This window comes from Falco cherrug, chromosome 4 (assembly GCF_023634085.1).
Source record: "Falco cherrug isolate bFalChe1 chromosome 4, bFalChe1.pri, whole genome shotgun sequence".
Lineage (NCBI taxonomy): Eukaryota > Metazoa > Chordata > Aves > Falconiformes > Falconidae > Falco > Falco cherrug.
This window is the reverse complement of record NC_073700.1, coordinates 57,697,978-57,718,679: the sequence shown is the minus strand read 5'-3', so window position 1 is coordinate 57,718,679 and position 20,702 is coordinate 57,697,978. Positions and strand designations below refer to the sequence as shown.

Genomic DNA, 20,702 nt, shown 5'->3' with positions numbered 1-20,702 from the left:
AAACCACAACCCAAAACTTCAGCCAACGTAACAAATTTTCATTTTTTTTTTTAATGGAATGCTCTGCAAGCGTGTTTGTGCACACCGGAGCGCGGTACCACCGCAGGGCCGGTAGATGCGGACGGGGTATGTCAGTTTCATGGATTCCTTTGGACTCTGCTTTGAAGTTTCCCGTTTTTTTGTTTTGCTTCCGATTTGCGGTCCCTGTCCAGCGGCTTCGGTGTCCCCGGGCCCCCGCAGGCAGGGGCGCCCCCGCGGGCAGGGGCACCGCCGCGGTCCCGACGTGGGGCGACCCGCCCCCCGGCTGCCGCCCCCGCACAACCCCTCCCCGTGGGGGCAGGACGCGGGGCCGCTCGCCGCGCAGCGCTCACCCGGCCGGGCCGGCGGCTCCTTCCCGGGGAGGCCGGGCCTGCACCCCCCTCCAGCCCCGGCCGCGGGTGAGGGCCGTGCGGCGCCATGGCCGCTCCCTGCTACTTGGGCTGGGATTTCAGCACGCAGCAGGTACCGGGGCCGCGCCGCTCCCCTCCCCCGGCCGGCGGGGAAGCCCCGGCGCCTGCCCGGGGCCTGCGGGGCTGGGCTGGCGCCGCCGCAGCGGCCACCCCCGCGGGGCTGCAGGGCGGGGGGTGCGCGGGGGCCTCTGCCCGCAGCGAGGGAGGGGAGCGGGCCTTCTCCTGCCCCCCTCGCCCCTTGTCTCTCACCCAGCGGCGGTTCCGTGCCGCAGGGCTTCCGCGTTGGCAGCGGGGCCGCCTGGGCGCTGCGCCCGTTGCCCGGGCTGGGCTAACGCCCGCCGCCTGCCGCAGCGCTGCGAGGTGGTTCCCAGCCCTTCACGTGTTGCATTGCTCCTCTCCTTCCCTGCGCCTGCATAAGCATGGCCCTCCTCCCGTTCTGTTTCTTCTGTCTCATGTCTGAAGCTGTAGGCAGCGTGTCCTGACACATCCTGCTCCCCCATTCTCCTAGGGATGCGTTTAATCCAGGGAAGGAGTGCTGTGGTCCTGCTCCGTCAGTCAGACTGCCCGGACACCCCGCTGCCCGTGGCATCGGGCAGGCTGGCAGCTGGGGTGTGCGCCTGCATCCAGCCTGCCCGGTGCCCTCCGGTGAGGGGGGATCGGTAGGGTTGTGAACCCGGACGTTCAGGTTGCTTGAAAATTTGATTTTTTGGCCTAATTGGTTATTCCTGCACGGCAAATAGAAAAAGTTGTGCGTAGGCCTGAATAGGTTTGAAGTAGGAGTACAAACATCAGTCAGTTCATTACGACAGAACTGAAGGTTGGGAGCTTGAAAAGACACATCCAGGTTAAGTTGATCAAGTGTTTTTTAAGGGGCCGTGCTGCAAACAGAAAGCCAGTTCAGCTGCAGTGGCTCAGAGCTGTTTTCAAGCTAGCGCAGAGCATCAGATTGGTAGAGTTGTGCCAATGCATGATTACTGGCCCTGCCTACAGTAGCATGGCTTTATTATTTGAATACAGCTCTTTGAGATGACTTAGTCTTTCTAGAATTGTTTTTTGTCTGTTCCTTTAGCAGCAGTTTGCACTCTGCCTTGTTGAAATACGTGCAGAATGGGAGCTACCTTCTCACTTGTCTTCTAGACTGTTCATGTTTTTCTTTTGTACTAGGTGAACTTGAGTGAAGATAGAGGAGGAGAGGTTGTGATACTCTTCTAGTTTGTGCTTGCAAGAAAGTTCACCTTCATAGAGTTACCTGTTTGGGATGTTGCTTTCCATGTGTTGCAGAAGCTTGTGTAATGCCTGCTGAGCTTTGCCAGACTGGTAGTTTGTTTTACTCATCATTTGGGAAGCAGGGAGGGTCCACAAGGTATCCTAAGGGTCTGTTAGGTTCCTTGGTAAGATGGGAAAAAAAAAAAAAAAGGAGGTGGGGAGGGGAGCATATGGCATCTTTAAACTAAGATACTGTATTCTTTGGAGAAATTGCAAAAATTGGTTACCATGATGTAAGCTATGATGTATGCCTACATTTTGGTATTGTGTGATTAAGGATAGAGAAAATGAGGGAGCGGGGGATGCAAGCAAAGAAATACATGTTACTGATTAGGTGGCATGCTGGAAACTCACATAATAACTTGTTTAATGTAAAGTCGTGCCCATACTTTAAGCAAGTTGTATGGACTGGGGTGTTCTCTCCCATTTCATCTGTTGTGGGAACTGAATTATTACAGAGTTGTCAGTGCTGTTTAATTATTGTTAGTTTTTTTTAACATCCTGCTTTATACCTTCTAGCTGAAAGTCATTGCTATTGATGAACAGCTGAGAGTAATTTATGAAGATAATGTTCATTTTGATAAAGACCTTCCAGAATTTAAGTAAGGCTGTTTCTATTTTACTTGGGTAATACAATTTAGAACTTTGGAGATTGGGGTGGGGGGCTGTTGCCCTGTTTGGTTTCATTGATAAGTGTGGGGGCATGGAAAAAGTTCATGCTATGTTCATGACTTCAGGCTTGTGGCCACGACTGTTTCTTTCTAGGACACAGAAATAAGCACTGCCTTTGTGTTGGGGTGGAATGCTATGATAATAGCAAGTAAATTGCACAAAGGGAACTTCTAAAAGACATTTGGAGACAAATTCAGTGGTTCCAAATCTCACAGTAAGATGTAGGATGACAGTGTTTGTTTACTTCAGTTAATGGACTAGAATTTACAAATGTCATCTTCCATGGTCACAGGTTTCAATCAAGTACACTTATTTACTTGATGGTTTAACAGCTAAAATTGAATTTCATCTTCTAGGTTCAAGCCACTAATGGTGACAGTTAGGAAACTTAAAAATAACTATGAATTACATGGAGCCAATGAGGAGTACCAGCACTGTAGCCTATCACAGATTTACTTCAGGATCAGAGACTTTCCTTGCAAATTATTTACTTTGCAATTGGGTCAAACATCTCTTGTCTCTTCCTAGGACCTGGCTTGTACTTTTTTATATTTGAAACACTGATCATATCCTTGCTCTTAACATAAAAGTATAGCAGACTCTCTTCAGTTATTAATAAACTTGAAGAACTTTCCTTGGTGGGCAAAAAATTGCTGAATTTACCAAGAGAAAATACTGTTTTTCTGTAGGACTCAAGGTGGAGTCCATATTCATGGTGACAGACTGACAGTCACTTCTCCTGTGCTAATGTGGGTCAAGGTATGAAAAAGCTTTATATAGTTCAACATCTTCCTTGCTGTTATTGAAATGGAAATGTATTCCAAGCAATAGTGAAACTCATCATTCAAATCAACACAGTCCTTTTGCTTGTATTCTGTTTCTTTTAAGTGTTACTTTGTGTCTTTGGTATGCAAATATGAATGTTATCAACAAACATAGTGGAAGTTGCTAACATTTTGATGGTTTCTTTGTTTGTTTCTTCACTCTCTACTATTATAGCATTGTATGTGTGATAAATCCTCTCTTGACTTTCTCTCATTTGAAAAAGACTATTCTTTTTTACCTCATCTTCTTGTTTCAAATGTAAAAGGGGCAGCTGTCACTTTGCCTAGCTTCAATCTGTGTTTTTGTAGCATCTAGGTTATGTGCACTATTTTTTTTTTAGCATAAGCTTTTCTGACCAATTGGTGTCTCAACTGGTAAGTGGGTCTCAACTGGTAAGTGGTTAAAGAGCAATTTATTCAGTGATTTCCAGTCACTTTAGTGTTTATTTTGAAATACATCATTCTTTTGCATTTTAAGAGAAGGCCTTCCTTGCTTCTGTGCAGATTTTGCAACACTTTCTTTCACATGGTGCCGTGTAAATTTGTTTTACTACTGCAGTTTGAGTAGTTATTATTTAATAGGTTACAGAACCCCCAGCTGGTGATCCGCAGTAGTTTACAAAGGTTTGGTAAATTTGTTTGCAGTTGGTCTTTTGAACCATAATGAACAGGAACAGTTGTAATTATTAAATTAATAATATGATGATATAGGTTTACAATGTTTCTTGGGAAATTTTGAAGTCTTGCAGTGGTTCATATATCAAGATTATCTGGGAAATGCTGCTTTGAATGAGACTGTGTAAAGATAGATTAATTTTTGGTTTTAAACTTCAGGAAAATGTGGCAAGAACAGAATTAACGTAGGTGCTTAAAGTGCTGGATTTCACTTGAATTAGCCTTATACTAAAGAGACTCTTGAGTTTTCATCTGACACTGGGGGCAGTGGTATTGAGGATACCTAACATCTTGTAGGATGGAGTGCAGAGTGCACCCCATTAGGATTTCATAGATTTCCAAAAGTAAGAACAGAAAAAAGATAATCTTGCTTTGTATATGGCACTCTTAAAAGTGACTTTTTAATAAATTGGAATTCTCTAACTCTTGCCTCTTATTTAGGTTTCAAAGAATGGATCTTTGTGATTCAGCTTATTTAAAGATGTCCTTTTATTCTCCCCCCCCGCCCCGTGTGATTTAACTTTTCTTTTATGGACTTTTACTTAGTAAATTAATTTATGCAGCTTCTTGAGAAGTCTGTAGTCATTAGCTAATTTTTCATTATCTGCCAATGAACTCTTATCAGTGATGACATGAATTTACTGTTTAATTCCAGAGATTGTGAGTATGCATAATTTGATAGCTCGTTACAGTCACTCCTGATTCTGTTTGTTCTTGTAGGCTCTGGATATGGTTTTGGAAAAGATGAAGTCTTTGGGATTTAACTTCTCTCAAGTCAGAGCTCTGTCTGGTGCTGGCCAGGTTAGTTTATACAGAAAAAAATCGGTCTTACTCTATTTCTTCAATACAGTATATGGTATAATGATAAATATAGTTTAAATAACTGTATTGCAGAAGACCACAATGACATCAAGTAAGACCAAAGCTTCTATATAAGCATCCATTAAAAGACATGTTCCTCAGGGAAACTTAAAACCTGAAACACAAAAAGCAGTCACTGGAAAGGTAGTGGGAGTGGAGGATGAGGTTTACAGTGCAGTTGTTTAAATCAGTGTAGTGCATAACTAGTTGATTTCCTGTTGTTTAAATTCTTTTAACCTACAGATTCTGAAATAACTGGGGCCATTTTGAATTTCAGCATATCAAGGTGCTTGTGGAAATCAGGTAGAAAAAAATTGTGAGGAGCGCAGTTTGCTAAAGGTGTAGTAACGTCCTTGAGCACAGTTTTTGTTGGCTGGGATACAGATCTACCTAGGAACAACAAAAAACAAGTGATGATTGTCTTTGATGCAGAAATGACAAAGATGCTGCCATGATTTAGCCTGTAGTGCATAATACCTTTTTTTCTGAGATTTATAAAAAGCACCCTGACATTTAGTCAGTTAGCCAGTCTCCTAGTACTGTGGTGAAATAAGGAAGTCTTTTATAACTTTCACAGATGATATTTAGGGTGGGGGCAGCACTAAAGCAATAGCTAATTCTGACATATGAGGTTTAAGTTATTCATCTTGATACATCTGGGACTAATTATGCAAAACTCTTGCTTTGATCTCCCCATTTCATTGATTTCAGTTCAAAGTCTGAGCAAAGTGTCTGAAAATCACAGCCGGTATCAAGGCTCTGTTACCAATTCTTCAGTGGAACAGAAGTTAGGGACTGCCAAATAACCCCAGCTTACTCAAATGGAAAAAAGATGTGCATTTTCAGATTGCCAGTATTCTCCTTATTCTACCTATCCTCCAGCAAGTCAGGGGTATCAACTTGGTGTTGTATTCAAATTCTTTCAGATAGAACAGATTTCATGTATCTACCCCCTTCCACATTGTCTTTCTCCCTTTCCTCTTTGAAAAACCTTGTCTATGCTGCAGGTCACTGCAGAGGTGCACTGATGTGCCGGTGTTTGTCCCAGAGAAGGGGAAAACCTGGTCACAATTGTCTACAGAAATGGCAGAGATGTGAAATACAACCTGGATGACACTGTGGTCAAATACCCTGTGCACAGGGTGTTCTGTGTGCACTTGGTGCCATCAGAACTTTAGTGGGTCACTGGATGGTGCTTTGCAGTTTGCCTGGTGTGTCCTGGAGGTGCATAGCTAGAGATGCCTGGCTTGAGGAAGCTGCCTGAGAGGTGGAGCTTAAAGAACCTTCTCGGTGTTATGCAGTCTGTTAGTGGTGACTGGGGTGGTCATGTAACTGAAGAATCTGAGGGCTGTGCTGAAATTGCACAGAACTAACAGTTGTGGCTGTGGAGCCCTAGTTACAGCTCAGATTGCCCTCAGAGAAGTATCTGATGCCATTAGCAGTATAATAATAGTTCCCACTAGAAGTTGCTATAGTTCAAAATCATCATTGTCTCTTGACTCCTACATTTTCTGGTTTGGTATCTGCTTTGCTCAATGTTAAAGAGTCTTTTAATGAGGCACTTGATTTGAAAAGGTGGTTTTTTTGGTATAGTTTGGAGAGAGTTCTCTGTCCCTTAGAGTTTGAAATTCAGATCAGGATATGAACTTCACGGCTTCGGAGGGCATCTCCAACTTCTGTTTCTGTACTTTCTACAGCAACATGGAAGTGTGTACTGGAAAAAAGGAAGCATCCAAATTTTAAAGACTGCATCACCTGAACTGCCTTTACATCAGTCACTAAAGGTAACGTGCATGAAAGAGCTCTGAAGAGAGAGCTACACTGTTCTTTTTCTGATCCTTATGCACATTACTTTTCTCCTTGCAAACCTTTCCTCTTGTCTGGCTGAGCTGCATGCCCCTTCAGCATACAGTGAAATGTACTAGTTATTCCTTCAGCTCCAAGGCTTTTGACGTTGCCTTTTCTTCTGAGTGACAGTACATACTGCTTTAACAGTTTACAGGTGCCAGTGGGTGTCCCAGAATATTTCTTTGTCAGAGTAACAGCATGTTTGTTCTTTTAGGAAACAATATTTTTGTAAACAACCTGTAAATATTTTGATTTTTTTTAATACATTTGTATTAACAAAAAGATGTAGTGAAAAATACTGTTATATCTGGGTTTCCTTGCAGTGCTTGTGGTTTCATTAGAAAATGTATATTAATAAGAAAAAAAAAGACTAATTTACGCTTAACCTCTGAAAGGATGGAAGTGTAATACTGTGTGGACACAAACCCTGAACAAGTAAGCTGTTGAAACTCAACATTTTGTGTGCGTATGTGTGTGGTTGTTAAGTTTTGAACATAGACTTGGCAAACTTTTGTTTAAAAAGTAGGGAAGAGTCAACTTGCCTCTTGAAGACCCTTCCCTACCTTCCTTCAAGATCAGAAAGGACAATTGTTTGTTGAAAGGGAGACATTTGTGTAACTGATCTGTTAAATGAGTAATTTTGGAAATACCTCATCTGTGCAAAAACTCATGGAAATGGAATTAAAATGCTCTCTAGTGATGTACTAGGCCTCAGTTGCGTTTCCAAATGATTATGCCAGTCACAAAAGAGAAATCTGTTAGTAAGGCTGTGGAAAGATAATCTGATTATTTAGAGAGGAGTTCTAAAAAGTGGGGCTAAGCTTTGTAAAAGGGCTTTGGCTACCAATGGAACATGCCGCAGGGTATGCGAAGTACATACCATGCTGTAGTGTATGTCAAGTAACAGCAGAAAAAGCCTGTTGCTTCCCTCTGGTGTGAAGTTTGGATTTCACCACTGACTAAGAGGCTGACCAGTATCTGCTTGCCCGTAGTTATTGAGAGGAAACCAGAAGGCACGTCAGCGAACTGAACTGTGAGCTCATACGTAGGTCTGCTGCATTGCTAGTACTCTAGCAGGGACTTCTTAAAGATCAGAATTACTAATAAAGGATATTGTTCGCTACAGGCTTGTTTTTCTGTCAGTAACAGCCCCATCTGGATGGATTCCAGCACAGCTTCCCAGTGCAGCGCTCTGGAGAAAGCCGTGGGGGGAGCACAGCACTTGGCGAGTATCACTGGTTCTAGAGCCTATGAGGTAAGGAGCGGGTGGGAAGAAAGTCCTTAGCAGAGTCTTGTGATAGAAACAGTTCTGCCATTACAGTGGTGCTGCAGCAGATGACGACCAGCCCTTAACGATGAAAAAGAGTTTTGGAAGAAACTCCAATGGTCAGTGCTTTGCAGCAGTCTTACAAAGGAAGATGTGGAAAATGTCAAGTGAAATTAGGCAAACACTGGAAATTCTGCTGCAGGAAGCAGATAGGGTGAGCTGTTACATTTGGCCAGTGGTTCCAAAATACAGTGTGTGGTGGCCATGTTTGCAATCTCAGGGCCTGGTTCACCCCTGGGAGCTCCTGTGTAGCCATGTTTCCATTGGCAAGGCAATCCAGTTTGGGTTACAGGTTTACTTGGAGTTATGAGGCCCCTGTTCTTGGATTGCTGCTCTAGGTTACTTCTGCAATTAAAAGATTGGCCTTTAATATTCCCTGAAAGCTAACAAGTGGCTGGCTGTTGACCTAAGAGAATTTTCAGAAGTTTGTGATGCTATCAGAGAGTCCTTTGTTACTTATCTCCTGTTCCTGACACTTCCCTCTCTTGTAACCGTGACAGTGAGTTATAAAGTGGGAGCAGGGCTGTCCTCCGGGCATCTCAGCACCTGGACCTGGCTACTCTTACTGTTGGTTCAACAGAATAAGGCTCTAACCTCCCAAATTACTGATTCCGGTTTTGAATCACTATGCAAGGTTTATGGCCAATGTTGAAATCGGACTTTGCATGCCAGTGGTGGTTTATTTTTAACTTGCTAACGGTTAAAGTTTCAGTGTTACAAGTTTTTTGTTATTTGATATAATACAGGCGTGAAAAATAATTATTCTTACAACTCTCATTAGCCTGTGCTGGAGTTGCTTCCAGTATGAAACCTCCTGCTTTGGTCCCAATTCAGCTGCCTCACAGAGGTACGTAGGTTGGGTAGCTTAAACCTTTTCAAGGATTTGAAGGCAGTAGTTGAATTGTGGTGGTTCCTGTGCATAGAATGTGTGGTTCATTCCACTGAACTGTCATTTCTGAAATGTAAATTATGGATAGTAATGCTTTTTCACATGCTTTTTTTCCCAAAAGGTGAGCAAAAGTCTCTAATGAGACTATGCGTTATAGCCTGTTTAGTGCAGATTGCCTGCTGTGCACCGACTTTCATCATGCATCGGCAAATTAAGTATCCAAAGTGCAATGTACTGAACTCATTACACAGAGTTAATGATTATTGACTCCATTTAGGGTTTGTGTTTCTAAGTATTTGCATTTCTTTCTCAGCGTTTTACAGGAAACCAGATAGCAAAGATTTACAGCCAGAATCCTGAGGTCTACATGCAAACTGAGGTTGGCTCAACTTCAATACGCTTGGAAAACACAGTTGGAAATCTTTTAAAATTAGTTTTGTGGGGATGTTTTTACAGACTTTTTTTACTAAAGAGTATTTCGATTCTTGTGTTTGATTTTAAGATTAAAATTGAAAATTTGATTGTTTTATTTTTTCTTTGTTTTGTTAAATTATTAGTTGCTAGGCAGATAAAAATTGGGCATCACTTCTGTCTTGAATGTTACATGTCACACAGCAGGCTCCGTTGGATCTCATCTTTGTGGAAGACGTTATAAAAAGAAATAAAGGCTTTCATTTGGGTGGTAATAAATTGTATTTACAGCAGTTTGAACACAGGTGGGTAGTTAAGCACACAGGTGAAATTTTCACACTTAGAACTGGCTATTTGAATGCAGAAATGTGATGGCTCTGCCATACAAAGCTAGCATCAGTGTGGATGTGCGTAGGAAAAAAACCCTGCAGCTGATGCTAGACTTTTTCCATAGTTTTTCCCTTGAGGAGCTACTTTAATTCTATTGTTACAAATGAATTGCGCTGTGTAGTTTGTTTCCTTCTTAGTTTTAATTTTGAGAAATCAGCTTCAGTTCCATTATTGTTCCAGTTTGAGTCTGCATCTAGCTGAGACTAAAATGCCATGGTTTGAAGCAAGGTGAAAGCTCCATGCAAATATGATGTAAATGAGAGAAGGACTGCTGTCCTGTGATTAGAATATGCTAAACATCTAGACCTGTGAAGTCAGGCAGCTCCTGGCTTTCTATTACTGCAGTTGTTGATAGCATTGATCATGGGTTTTTTTGTGGTTTTTAAAATCTCACCCCTGTCTGAAACAGTTAGTTTCATGGGGATGCGAGCTGCAAAGTTGACTGTATTTTGTGGGAGAATGCTTAATTTTTTAGTATTTTTTTCTTTCTTAGTGCATTTTTATTGTATAACCTTTGCACTAGTAAGGTATGGGATGAAACAGAGCCCTAATACAGTCTGATCATAAGCTTAAGACTAAATTTAGAGAAAGATATGTTAATGGGGGGAAAGTAGGTCCACGGAACTGAGAACTAGTCAGACCAATTTCAGACTTCGAGGGCTGGTTGCATTGATGGCACCTTTTACCGATAAAGGATATGCAAGATAATGTGTTCAAGCACAAAATATCTCTATGTCAGAGTTGCTCTTGGGGGCCATCAAGAAGCACTTAGCAGCCTGGCAGTCTCAATGACGTGGAAGGTGGATGTTCCTCATTCTGTAGGTCAGCTTGCTAAACTGGCTGAATCACAGTTTAACTTCATCCTTTTCCTTCCATTTCAGGCAGCTAGTGCCCACTGGGGCACCACAGAAGGTAGGCCTTTGCTATCTAAGCACAGTATGATATATTCTTGGGGAGAGACACCTGAAGAGCAAGCGCATCATTAAGTTTCCTGGCAATTATAATCACCTCTTAGAGCTCTGCCGATAGTCCGTCTTTGAATGCTGTGTGAAGCAGTGATTTTGTGATCATTAATACAAAACCTGTCACTGCTGGCTGGCTCGACCAGTAGAGATTAGATTCTGGTTAGTTATTGGGTGATAATCATATTTCTTCTGAATTAGTCAGAACACACCAGAAGGAATTTTGCAGCTTCTTGGGAACAGATACTACCTGATCGTGCAGAAAGCTTGGTGGTAGGCAGTTAGCTTGGTAGTTTGTATTGCAGATTTGAAGTGGAGGCAAATTTGTGTTGGATCAGTGCTTTGTGTCATGCGGCTGGGACATTTTTGGGCCAGTAGTAGAAGCCCTGCAGCTGGATTTAATGCGTTTATTGGAACATACCCTGAGGCAAAGCTGCAGGTTGTGGTTCAGTTCAGATCAAAATCAGCTGATTATTACCAGCTCCTGAGAGTAATTCCTGGGAGGTCTGGGATCTCAGCTGGGAGGGAGGTGAGATTTCACATAAAGGTGCTAGCAGAGCCTTGCCAGAGATGCTCAAAAGCTTATGGGTCTGTGCTCTTGGTGGACCAGTGCATGGTTTCTGGGCACTTCCCCTGTTGTCAACATATAGGGTTATGTTGTTTTTTGGGGTTTTTTAGTTTGTTTGTTTTGGGTGTTTTTTTGTTTGCTTGTTTTTTTTCTCTTAGAAAGTGTTTTTCCTTGAAATGAAATTCAGTGATACACCGAAGCTGTGAATTAATTCATAATAACATAGAGTATGCTAATATACTGGGTGTATTTTGCATGTTTCAGAATGCAAAGCTATTAAGAGCTTTTATCACGGGGTTACTTTTAGATTGGTATCTGCTGTATTATTTAGGTAGTATGATAGAACTGAATAATTCTTCTTGGTGTATTTTTGTGTGCTTTTGGTGCCTAACATTAAGCATCTATTAACATTTGCTGCTTCAAATTACTTAATAATTTACTTTCTTTGAAGTGACTATTGATGGGACTCACTATTTCACACTTTTTCTTTCAGAGAATCTCCTTGGTTAGTAGTTTTGCAGCTTCCCTTTTCCTAGGAGCTTATGCGCCCATCGATTACAGTGATGGTAAGTGTGTGGGCTTTTCTCATAGCAACAATTCAACAAGGAAGTTTTCCTTTCCATCCCTATCTTACATAAAAGGGGAACAAGATTTCTGCTATTTATTTTCAGTCTTTAATGACAAGTCTGATAGATTTTAAGCTGTTACTCCTTTCAATTTGTTGTTCCTCTCGATTGTGCTGTCAGCTGTGCTTATTTATCCCCATCATACCATGATTCCCATTTCTGTAAAATGGATCCACAGAAAATATTCTTAAATGAAACTGTAACCTTTTTTCATTAGTTTATGATGTATAAAGGAATGTTGAAATACCTATTTAAAAGCATAAAACATTGTGAATTTTTAAGCTAGATTTCATAGTTCTGATATTGGTTCTTGGTTTTGCTGGTTTAGGTCTGAGTAGCACAGGGTATGAACAAGATGTATGTTGTGATTTTTTTCCCCACCGCTTAGCTGGGGTATGGATCTGCAACAGAAATATCTTTTCAAAATGAAAAAAAAAGCATAAACCAATTAAAAAAAATCCTAAACTCAGTTAAAAAAAAATTAAACTTCCATATCTCTCTATGCATCATAACAAAGACAAAAAAAATAAAGAGGCACTAGCCTTGTCACTTCTGTTGTGTGTTACCTCAGTTATTCAGCTTTTAAATGGCGATTTTAAATGGCAATTACAAAGGAAACCATTTTCCTGGGAGCTGTGCTGTTATTTCTAAATAGCGGTTTTGATTCCTGCTCTGAAACTAAGAGAAGATATATTTCAGAGCTGAAAGGTTAGATAAGGCTGCCAAAGGACTTTTTGTATTGTAGAGCCATAGCTGACACCCATGGGTTAAGACCAACTCATTTTTTTTCTCCTTCGTTGGTCCATGAAAACTCAGGGAAAGGCAAGTCATCTCAGTTGGCGCTAATGGACAACTTATTCAATAGCAGATCTTCCAGTTATGCTTGAGACCTTAAAAATTGCAAGGCAATCCATGCTTATTTTGCAGCAGTTGTGGGATTATTACATCTATCTTCTGGTCCTTCTGTTAGCCATGTATTTTCACAGGTGAATTTTATTTTTTTTTATATTGTGGGCAGCAGTAACTCTTTGGAGATTTGCACTTTGCTCATCATAGTCCCAAATACTGAGCGCTTCAGCTGCTCAGCAGAACTGACTCCATGTACTGTATTTCTGAGAGATTGTGAGGTTTTCAGGGTGCTTCTTCTGATAAAGAAACATGTTGATTTTTTAATGAGAGTGAAGTGTTTATTTTGATTCAAATATTTTAAAATGTAAGCATTAAACCTCTGGGGTTTGGGGTTGGGTTGAGGTTTTTTTGTTTTGGTTTTTTTGTTAATGTTACTTCTGCCTTTTCTGCTTGGAAGCAAGTTGGGGAAAGCCGTGCTTCTTCCGTTTCAAAGCACGAAAATTCCTGGGTTTCATTGAAAACAAAAACATTTTAAACTAAAGAAAATGAAAATTTACTTCATTGGAAAATTTTCTTAGAAAATGTATTGCATTTTTCAAGCAAGTGTAGGAGAGCCTGTTCTATTACACCTCTGGATATTTACAGAACTTGAATAAATGTTATCTACTGTTCAAAGCATGTAAGATTATTAAATCTTTGTGTCAAAAAAGATAAGAGAACTCAGCAGGATGTTATAGTTCTCTTTACAAGACAAAAGGCTTTTCGCCATTGTAAGCTATATTTTGTCTTGTTCATTCCTTTCTTCTGTTAACATAATAAGAAAGAATTCTAATTCCAGTAATAAAATATAATTATAAAGTATGTGGTAGTTATTTGGATCCAGCTGAAAAACTTGTTTTCTTGTCATCTATGATTTCTTGCAATTCACTTCATCTTTTACATTGCACCTGTATATTGTAGTTTAAAATGCATCTCTCAAAATAATGTTCAGATAATAGACCTGTTCTTCATTTCTGCAGGTTTAACTTCAGGTCATACCGTCTTTAAAAGACCCTGTCAAATTGTTTAGCTCTGCACAATAACTTATCTCTCTAAATTTGCAGGTTATTGTAGGAAATGTGCTATTCAGTTTCAGGATTTTTTTATTTTCTTTTTAAAGGTCCTATCTCATAAAGTTCAAATCACTCCTCCTGAATGGCTGAGCACCCTGGGTGATTGATTTTAAAAAAATCAAATTACATTCTGGGGGAATGAAGAATGATTTTCATTTGTATTGTGCAGATGTTAAAAGTAAGATACGTTTGGGACCTAAACAACTTGAACACTTGAGGCATTGTTTCTTTTAGAAGACACCTTAAAGAACAGCAATTCAGCTCTTGACCTAGAGAAGCTTTATCTTTTGAAATGCTTTTCTAAGAGCCTTAGGCAAATCATAGCTTAGCATACTTGTTTTTGTTGTTCTATCAAACAAGGATGCTTTGAACTGAAGCCTTTTCAAAAGGAAGCATGGTGGGTTGAATTTACTCCTAATGTAGCTTGCATGGTGCCAGCAGTTATGCTGCTTATGATTTTAGCTCACTGAAAAGGCAATCCAGACTACTGTAATGCAGATGCACTTAACTGTTTATAAATGCAAATATTGATCTTTAGTTAGTTGATTAATAAAACCAGTTAGTCTGCATCATTTGGTCTTTGTAATGAAAATGTTTGGGTTGCTGGTTTTTTTTTCTTTTTTTCTTTTCTTTTTTTTTTCCCCCTCTGCCCTGTGTTGAAACACTTATACTTTTGTATATGTACTAAGTATTAGCAAGTCCTGTTGGTGCTCCTGGTCATTTTATGTTAAGTCAGTGATGCTTGCAGTGAAATACTGAATCCTATCCATCCATGTATTGACTCTTTCCTCGGTCTTTACTAGACAATGGTCTTGGCTATTGACTTTCATTGCTGATGGGATATCTATTTGGAGTGACAAGTTGAAGAGCTGCCTTTGATATCCTCCCCCCTCCTCCTTAGTTCTCAGACTATTACTTATTTTATATGTTAAACTTAGTGGCGTAGATCATGACCGGAGGTGCTTGAGTAAGGAACTCTCTGTGCATCACTCCTATAATCAAAGGAGAAAGAGGAGCCATTCCAGGGAGCATTCAGCTCTGGTTTGTATTTTCCACTGACTAGAGATTCTCATAAAAGTGCCCACAGTTGGGTAGGATGAATCCAGGCCAACAGATTAATAGTTCTTGTAGAACAGTTGTTTCACATCTTTTAAATGAGTTTCTGAGGGCGGGGTAAATTAGCTCATCTTTCTTTTCTCAGAGCTTATTAAAGTCTTTGTGCCACACTATCTACCAGTCAATAAACTGAAGTGTTGTATCTGTATCATATCAACTCAGACCTTTTCAGTTATAAAGGTTAGTGTTTTTCCAGTTTTAGGCAGAAGAGATTGGAGGCTGTCCTTATGTCTTGCAAAATTGCATCGGAGGGCACTGGTTAAATGTTTCTCTAGGCTTGTGGGGTGGGGAGGAGAAAGGACTTTTTCCAAAAAACCACAGAAACAACAACTAATCTTTCTCTAGTGAAATGCCTATTTATTTAAAGATTCTGTTGCTCGCTGATTGGTTTAATTTAGTGAAGGGGTTCTTGGCCTTTTAAATTGGGGACTTTCCAAGGAAAATTTATAGATGTACATATTTCCTTATAGAAAGCCTTGTTATGCCTGCGGGCATGGAGCACTTGGCTGCTCACACCCTCTGTCTCTGGGAAATGCAAACAGTGATGCTGGGCTCAGTTTGCCTTGGAAGGACTTGGTTTACCCCTGGAAGGAGGGAATGGATAGATTTAAGAGTATTCTCACATAGAGAACTGAGAGAAACTGGATTAAATCTGTTTTTTTCTGTGGGTGGTAGCAGTTTTGACAGCAGAAAAGGGAAATGCACCTTTTGCATGTGATAGGTGTGTTGCACTTTGTGCTCTGTCAAATTCCTGCTGTTGCATCATAGGCCAAATAAAGCTGTGCATAATTTAAGTGTGTTTAATTTGCCTAAAATGGGATTGATAGATTTTAAGAAATTTAATTCTATTTTTTGTGTTGTTAAGTATAATCCAAATATCCTACTGTTTGTCTTGGGTTATTCCAGTGTCTCAGCTGCAACACTTTCTGTTTACGAGACTGTGTGAAGCACTAGGTCCAGACCTTGTTGATGGTGCTTAGGATTGGACTGCGCAAATATATACTTTTTTTATTAAATGTTATTAAATTAATTATTAAACCTATGTGAAAAAGGCTGCTGGGAATTGAAAGGGTGGGCTCATTTGTGCATGTGTAACCAGCAGTAGTGTATGTGTGTGGAGTGTGTTGCAGATGTATACCCCTTGTCAGAGTAAGAGCATTGCTAGAGCCTTGTGATGTGCTAGCTGAGATGTCGGTTGCATCCCTTCTTTTCCTCTGTGTCCCAGCATTGCAAGCATAGTCTTGTTCCACAGACACTGCATGTGGAGTCAACTTCACAGTCTTTGTGTTTTAGAAAGCTTAAAGATGTACTGAATGGAAGTGAATTTCAGGTTTTCCACTGTACTCAGCTAAGAACGTGGCTGTGTTTCTGAGATAAGTGTCGTGGGCTAAATGGTCTTTGAAATGAAAATGTTGTTAATCTAGAATAAGACTGATATGTCCCTGAACAGTACTAACCAGAAACACATACAGATTTTCAAGTCTAATGAAATGTGCAATTAAAGTCATCTTAGTAACGTAAAAGGGGTGTGGAGTGCTCAGTATGTTATGTAGATTCAGCCACTAACCAACTTCAATTAACTTCTAAACCAGCAATGAAATAATGAGGAAAAAGCAATGAGAAACCAAACTGAAACTGCACAGGTCTTCCCCAGGTCTAGTTGGGGATCTGGTGAGGAAATAGGTGACCAAATCAGTTATCTAAGTTTTTTCAACCTATAATTCATTTCACAGAATCTAGACTTTAGGGGTGTTGCATGTTTGCAGGTGTCGCAGATTTCAGTTGGGCTGTTCATCATTTCTGAAAATCATGACTGATATTCAAAGCTGGACTTTCTAAACTAGCCTCAAAATTAGAGGCTACATTTGAAAATTTGATCTCTTGCCATTTTTTGTGGATTTCTAAGCTTTATTTTGTCATCTCTGCAGAAGGAAACATTGATATATGGAGGAAGATTAGTCAGCATGGATTTTAATGCTTATGTGATACACCACTCCTGCCTTTGAGTAAAGCCGTACCACCCAGGGGGAAATTTCTTCCTTGTTAGGTCTCATGTGAGCACACCACACCTTCAGGTGACATTCCTGCATCACCTTTAGAGAGTTGTAGTGAAGCCTTTGTCTAAGGTGGATGATTTGGGGAGGAGTTGATGGGGAAGCATCCATGTTCTTTCACTTTTAACTTGGGAATAACTGAATTGTCTAGTACATTTTGCATCAGAGCAGCCTTTTCTGCTGCCTTTACAGGTGAAAGCAATCCAGCGGCTGAATTATCAGTATACTTTATGCTTAGGAGAGCTGAAACCATTCTCTTTGAATGTAAAACATGCGTCTGTGTAAATTTTCTGTTGCCTGTAACAAGGTGAAATTTTCTGATACAACACTGTCTTGTGTTTAATCATATGTTTCCTGTTTTGGTCTGTCTTGTAGGTTCTGGTATGAACTTGCTGCAGATTTGGGAAAAGGTATGGTCACAGTCCTGCCTTGATGCTTGTGCACCTGGATTAGAGGAGAAACTAGGATACCCTGTACCATCCCATTCAGTCCTGGTACGTGCCTGTCTAGAAGAGTTTCAAACAACAAACAGGGCTTTGTGCTGAGAGTTCTGCTAATAGCACTTGCTTGGAGTGTATTTGTGTGTGCACGCAAGCGTGCATGCATGCTTATATCCTCAGAGTTATGCTGCTTGATTTAATATTTTCAGGTGTGTTGTCAGAGCAAAACCAGACATCTTAGAAAACTACTAGCTGGTGTTGGGCGTAGCTTTTGTCATTGATCTCCTTGGATTCTTGCATGCCCTGGGCTATGGTGAGAAAAGATTTGGTAGCTGCTGCAGTGATAAGAATCTTTGGGGTCCCCTCCTGTGCCCACAAGCACCTGGTCACTGCAGAGCTGTGCACAGTATTTATTACTGCAGAAACAGAACCCAACATCTGCATTTCTTGACAGAGACCTTGTTTTAAGTGGTTTGTGGAGTTAATGAGGTAATCTTTGTGAATAATTTGGGATATTTAAAGCTTCTCAGTTCACGTAGCATAATGGTGAAATCAAATCAAGCTGCACATCTCTTAGAGTAAATGAATTTAGTCTTACTACCCACCACAAAAAGACCTATTGCTTTAGCTGGTACACGTGTAAGAGGGTGTAGATACTGATCACCCGATCCCTCTGAACTCAGTGCTCATCTTCTGTAATGGAGAGGAACACATTAAAAGTCCCTGTAGATGTCCTTGTATTTCTTACAGACATTTTTTTTCCTCCTGTTTTTTCTCTATAGGTATCAAATATCGCTTAAAAGAATACAGTTCTTGACCCCTAAAATAATAGGGGTCATATTCCAGCATTTGATGTTGTGATGTATATTAATGTTGTGTTTCCTCTTATGTTTGCATTGAATTTCTAATTTCTGTGTATTAATATTCATGTATGTGTGCAAAACAGATGGATGTGTTTGGGTTACTTGATGTGAATAACTGGAGAAAGACCCAAAGTTAAAGTGCTGCTTAACTTACTGTAAAATCTGATCTGAGATATTTCTGTGAGGTTCTCAACAGTGAAAAAAATAGAGTTAAAAATCTTTAAAATCTTCATTCATACCTTAAATACCCAGAAATGATTATTGTAGCTGCTCTGGTGTTTTCAGTTCTCTGTGACAACAGATTATGTCATATATTCCAAGATTACTTTCAGGTTTTTTGAGCTTTTTTCCTCTCTATCTTTCTTTCTTTCCTTAGGGGCCCGTTTCTCCATATTATAATCAGCGTTACGGGTTTAGCCCAGACTGTAAGGTAGTAGCATTTACAGGAGACAATCCAGGTGAGATGATTAAATGTATAAGATTCAGTGAATATGATTATGTATGTACTAAAATTCTAAATCAATCTCATTGATTCTCAGATGCTCCTTATACAGTGAAAGAATATAGTGTTTATCAGCACTAATACCTTTTTCTAACAGCCTTCCATCACTGGTTCTTCTGAGATACAGACATCTTGGCTGAGCTGGGTATGACAAATGAATTCTCTTTTGCTTAGCAATTAGAAGTGATTTCATTTGCCTCTTGATGACTTTGGTTTGCCTGCCCCTAAGAAACTATTCTTACTATGAACTGCTAACATTTTAACTTAGAAGATATGAATTAAAAATTTGCTGGTTTATCTTTTCAAGCAAAAAGGTGGAGATTGACCTTATAGTCTTTCTCTAACAATTAGATCTGTCTTTTCGTCAGACTGATAGATCTCAGTATAAGGTGCTGATTTCAGGTCAGTTTTTTGAATCCTGGAGGCTGTTTCAGTGTAGAGCAAAGTTGTCTGTTTCTCAGGACTGTGAAAATAAAATATTCATCTGTATTACGGTAGCATATGCAGGTTTGAATCAAGGTGGAGGCTTCATCGTGATATATTTAACATTCATATTCTGGGAGATGCTTAAACTCTACATTTCCCAAAGGTGAAATTTCTTTTGGAGATTCAAATCCATCTTAGTCCAATGAGTAGTCTGATGTAAGTGGGAGGGTTTCTCCTTTGAAGTGTGTTGTTAACTAAGGGTCCCCTGTATTTAAAACCTGGATTCAAAAACATTAGATAATCATGCAGTTCTGTAGTCTTTTGTCTCAAGCATTTTGATTTTGTTAAAAATCACTCTCTCACCCAAATGCTTTGCCCATCTTTTTCAGTGTCTAGGCCAAGGCCATCCTGAGCATATTTGCCTTTTATGTTGTACTTTGAGGTGGTGAATGTGATGTATTATGATATCTCATACAACATGCTGTAATGGAGTCAAACAACTCTTTATTTGGTATTCTTACTTTTTGTTTTCAGCATCATTGGCAGGGATGAGGCTTCAAGAAGGAGATATTGCAGTAAGTCAGAACATGCTCCTGAAAACTGCCCATATCCCTGAATAAATGAAATGCATGAAATGTAAATTAGCTGTAGGTTATCAGTTAAATTTATCTGCTAGTCTTAATATTCTGTTTATTGGAATCACACTTGTTTTATTTCTATCAATCTGTAAGCTGCCTGAAAGATTTTAAGTAAACTCTTGTGAATATTTTTAACTAATGCTCCAGACATTAAAACCTAAGTCTCCATCTAGTATGTATTTCACTGGTGTGACAACCAAAGTCAGAGCTAGCTTCAACACAAATCCAATTGACTTAATGTGTAATTTAAAAACAATTAGTGGTAGTAACAAATGGTTTTAATTTAATTTCTGTATTGCTTTCCATGCACATTGTGATAACGCTTCAATTATTTTTTTTTCCCCTCCAGATTAGCCTTGGCACAAGTGACACATTGTTTCTGTGGATTCAAGAACCAACTCCTGCCTTAGAAGGTCATATCCTCTGCAATCCTGTTGATTCTCAAACATATATGGCACTTTTATGGTAATATAATTTATTTTTTGTGCATCTGGGATCGATAACATATATTTCTTCCTCTGTTAGTGTTTTTTATTTCTTTTGCAAAATGATAATGAATAGAACATTCAGCACTCTGTGCAGTATATGGCAGTCTACTGCTGCAACATTTGCATCAACGTTACAGCATTCCTGTTTAATTTGTGTAACTGAAACTGCAGAATTGTGGAGGATAAATTCTCATGGCAATAAAAAGCCGAAATTATTTTTACGTATACATAGAGCCAGTTCATTATGAATCTAAGGTAATATATTTAATGTACAGGAATAACAATCTTCTGAAATATAATAATGTGAAATGTCAGAAGCTTAACCAGGCTGTATAACTTCTGTGCTCTTCTAGTGGTCCAGAGGGGACATAACGGGGCAGGTAAAGATTCCGTTTTCATAGAGGAGTATAATCAGTGCTGTTCGGGGACGTATTAGGCTGTGCATG

At 39.9% G+C, this 20,702-nt stretch overlaps 1 protein-coding gene across 3 annotated transcripts in view; it reads left to right on the top strand.

Annotated features, from left to right (window-relative positions):
- The first annotated feature begins 322 nt into the window (after positions 1 to 322).
- Positions 323 to 20,702, top strand: part of XYLB (xylulokinase) — an 85,073-nt gene continuing 64,693 nt past the window's right edge. Inside the window, exons 1-12 of one of the 3 annotated variants that reach the window (XM_055707919.1) lie at positions 324 to 501; positions 2,235 to 2,317; positions 3,077 to 3,146; positions 4,607 to 4,687; positions 6,445 to 6,531; positions 7,722 to 7,850; positions 9,125 to 9,190; positions 11,636 to 11,708; positions 17,275 to 17,393; positions 18,579 to 18,660; positions 19,665 to 19,705; positions 20,118 to 20,233. In XM_055707919.1, coding sequence (XP_055563894.1) covers positions 457 to 501; positions 2,235 to 2,317; positions 3,077 to 3,146; positions 4,607 to 4,687; positions 6,445 to 6,531; positions 7,722 to 7,850; positions 9,125 to 9,190; positions 11,636 to 11,708; positions 17,275 to 17,393; positions 18,579 to 18,660; positions 19,665 to 19,705; positions 20,118 to 20,233 — 992 coding nt within the window. In that variant the 5' untranslated portion in view covers positions 324 to 456. Of the gene's footprint in view, positions 502 to 2,234; positions 2,318 to 3,076; positions 3,147 to 4,606; positions 4,688 to 6,444; positions 6,532 to 7,721; positions 7,851 to 9,124; positions 9,191 to 11,635; positions 11,709 to 17,274; positions 17,394 to 18,578; positions 18,661 to 19,664; positions 19,706 to 20,117; positions 20,234 to 20,702 lie in introns of all 3 variants that reach the window. The other 2 variants (XM_055707921.1, XM_055707920.1) reach the window with 2 other exon arrangements.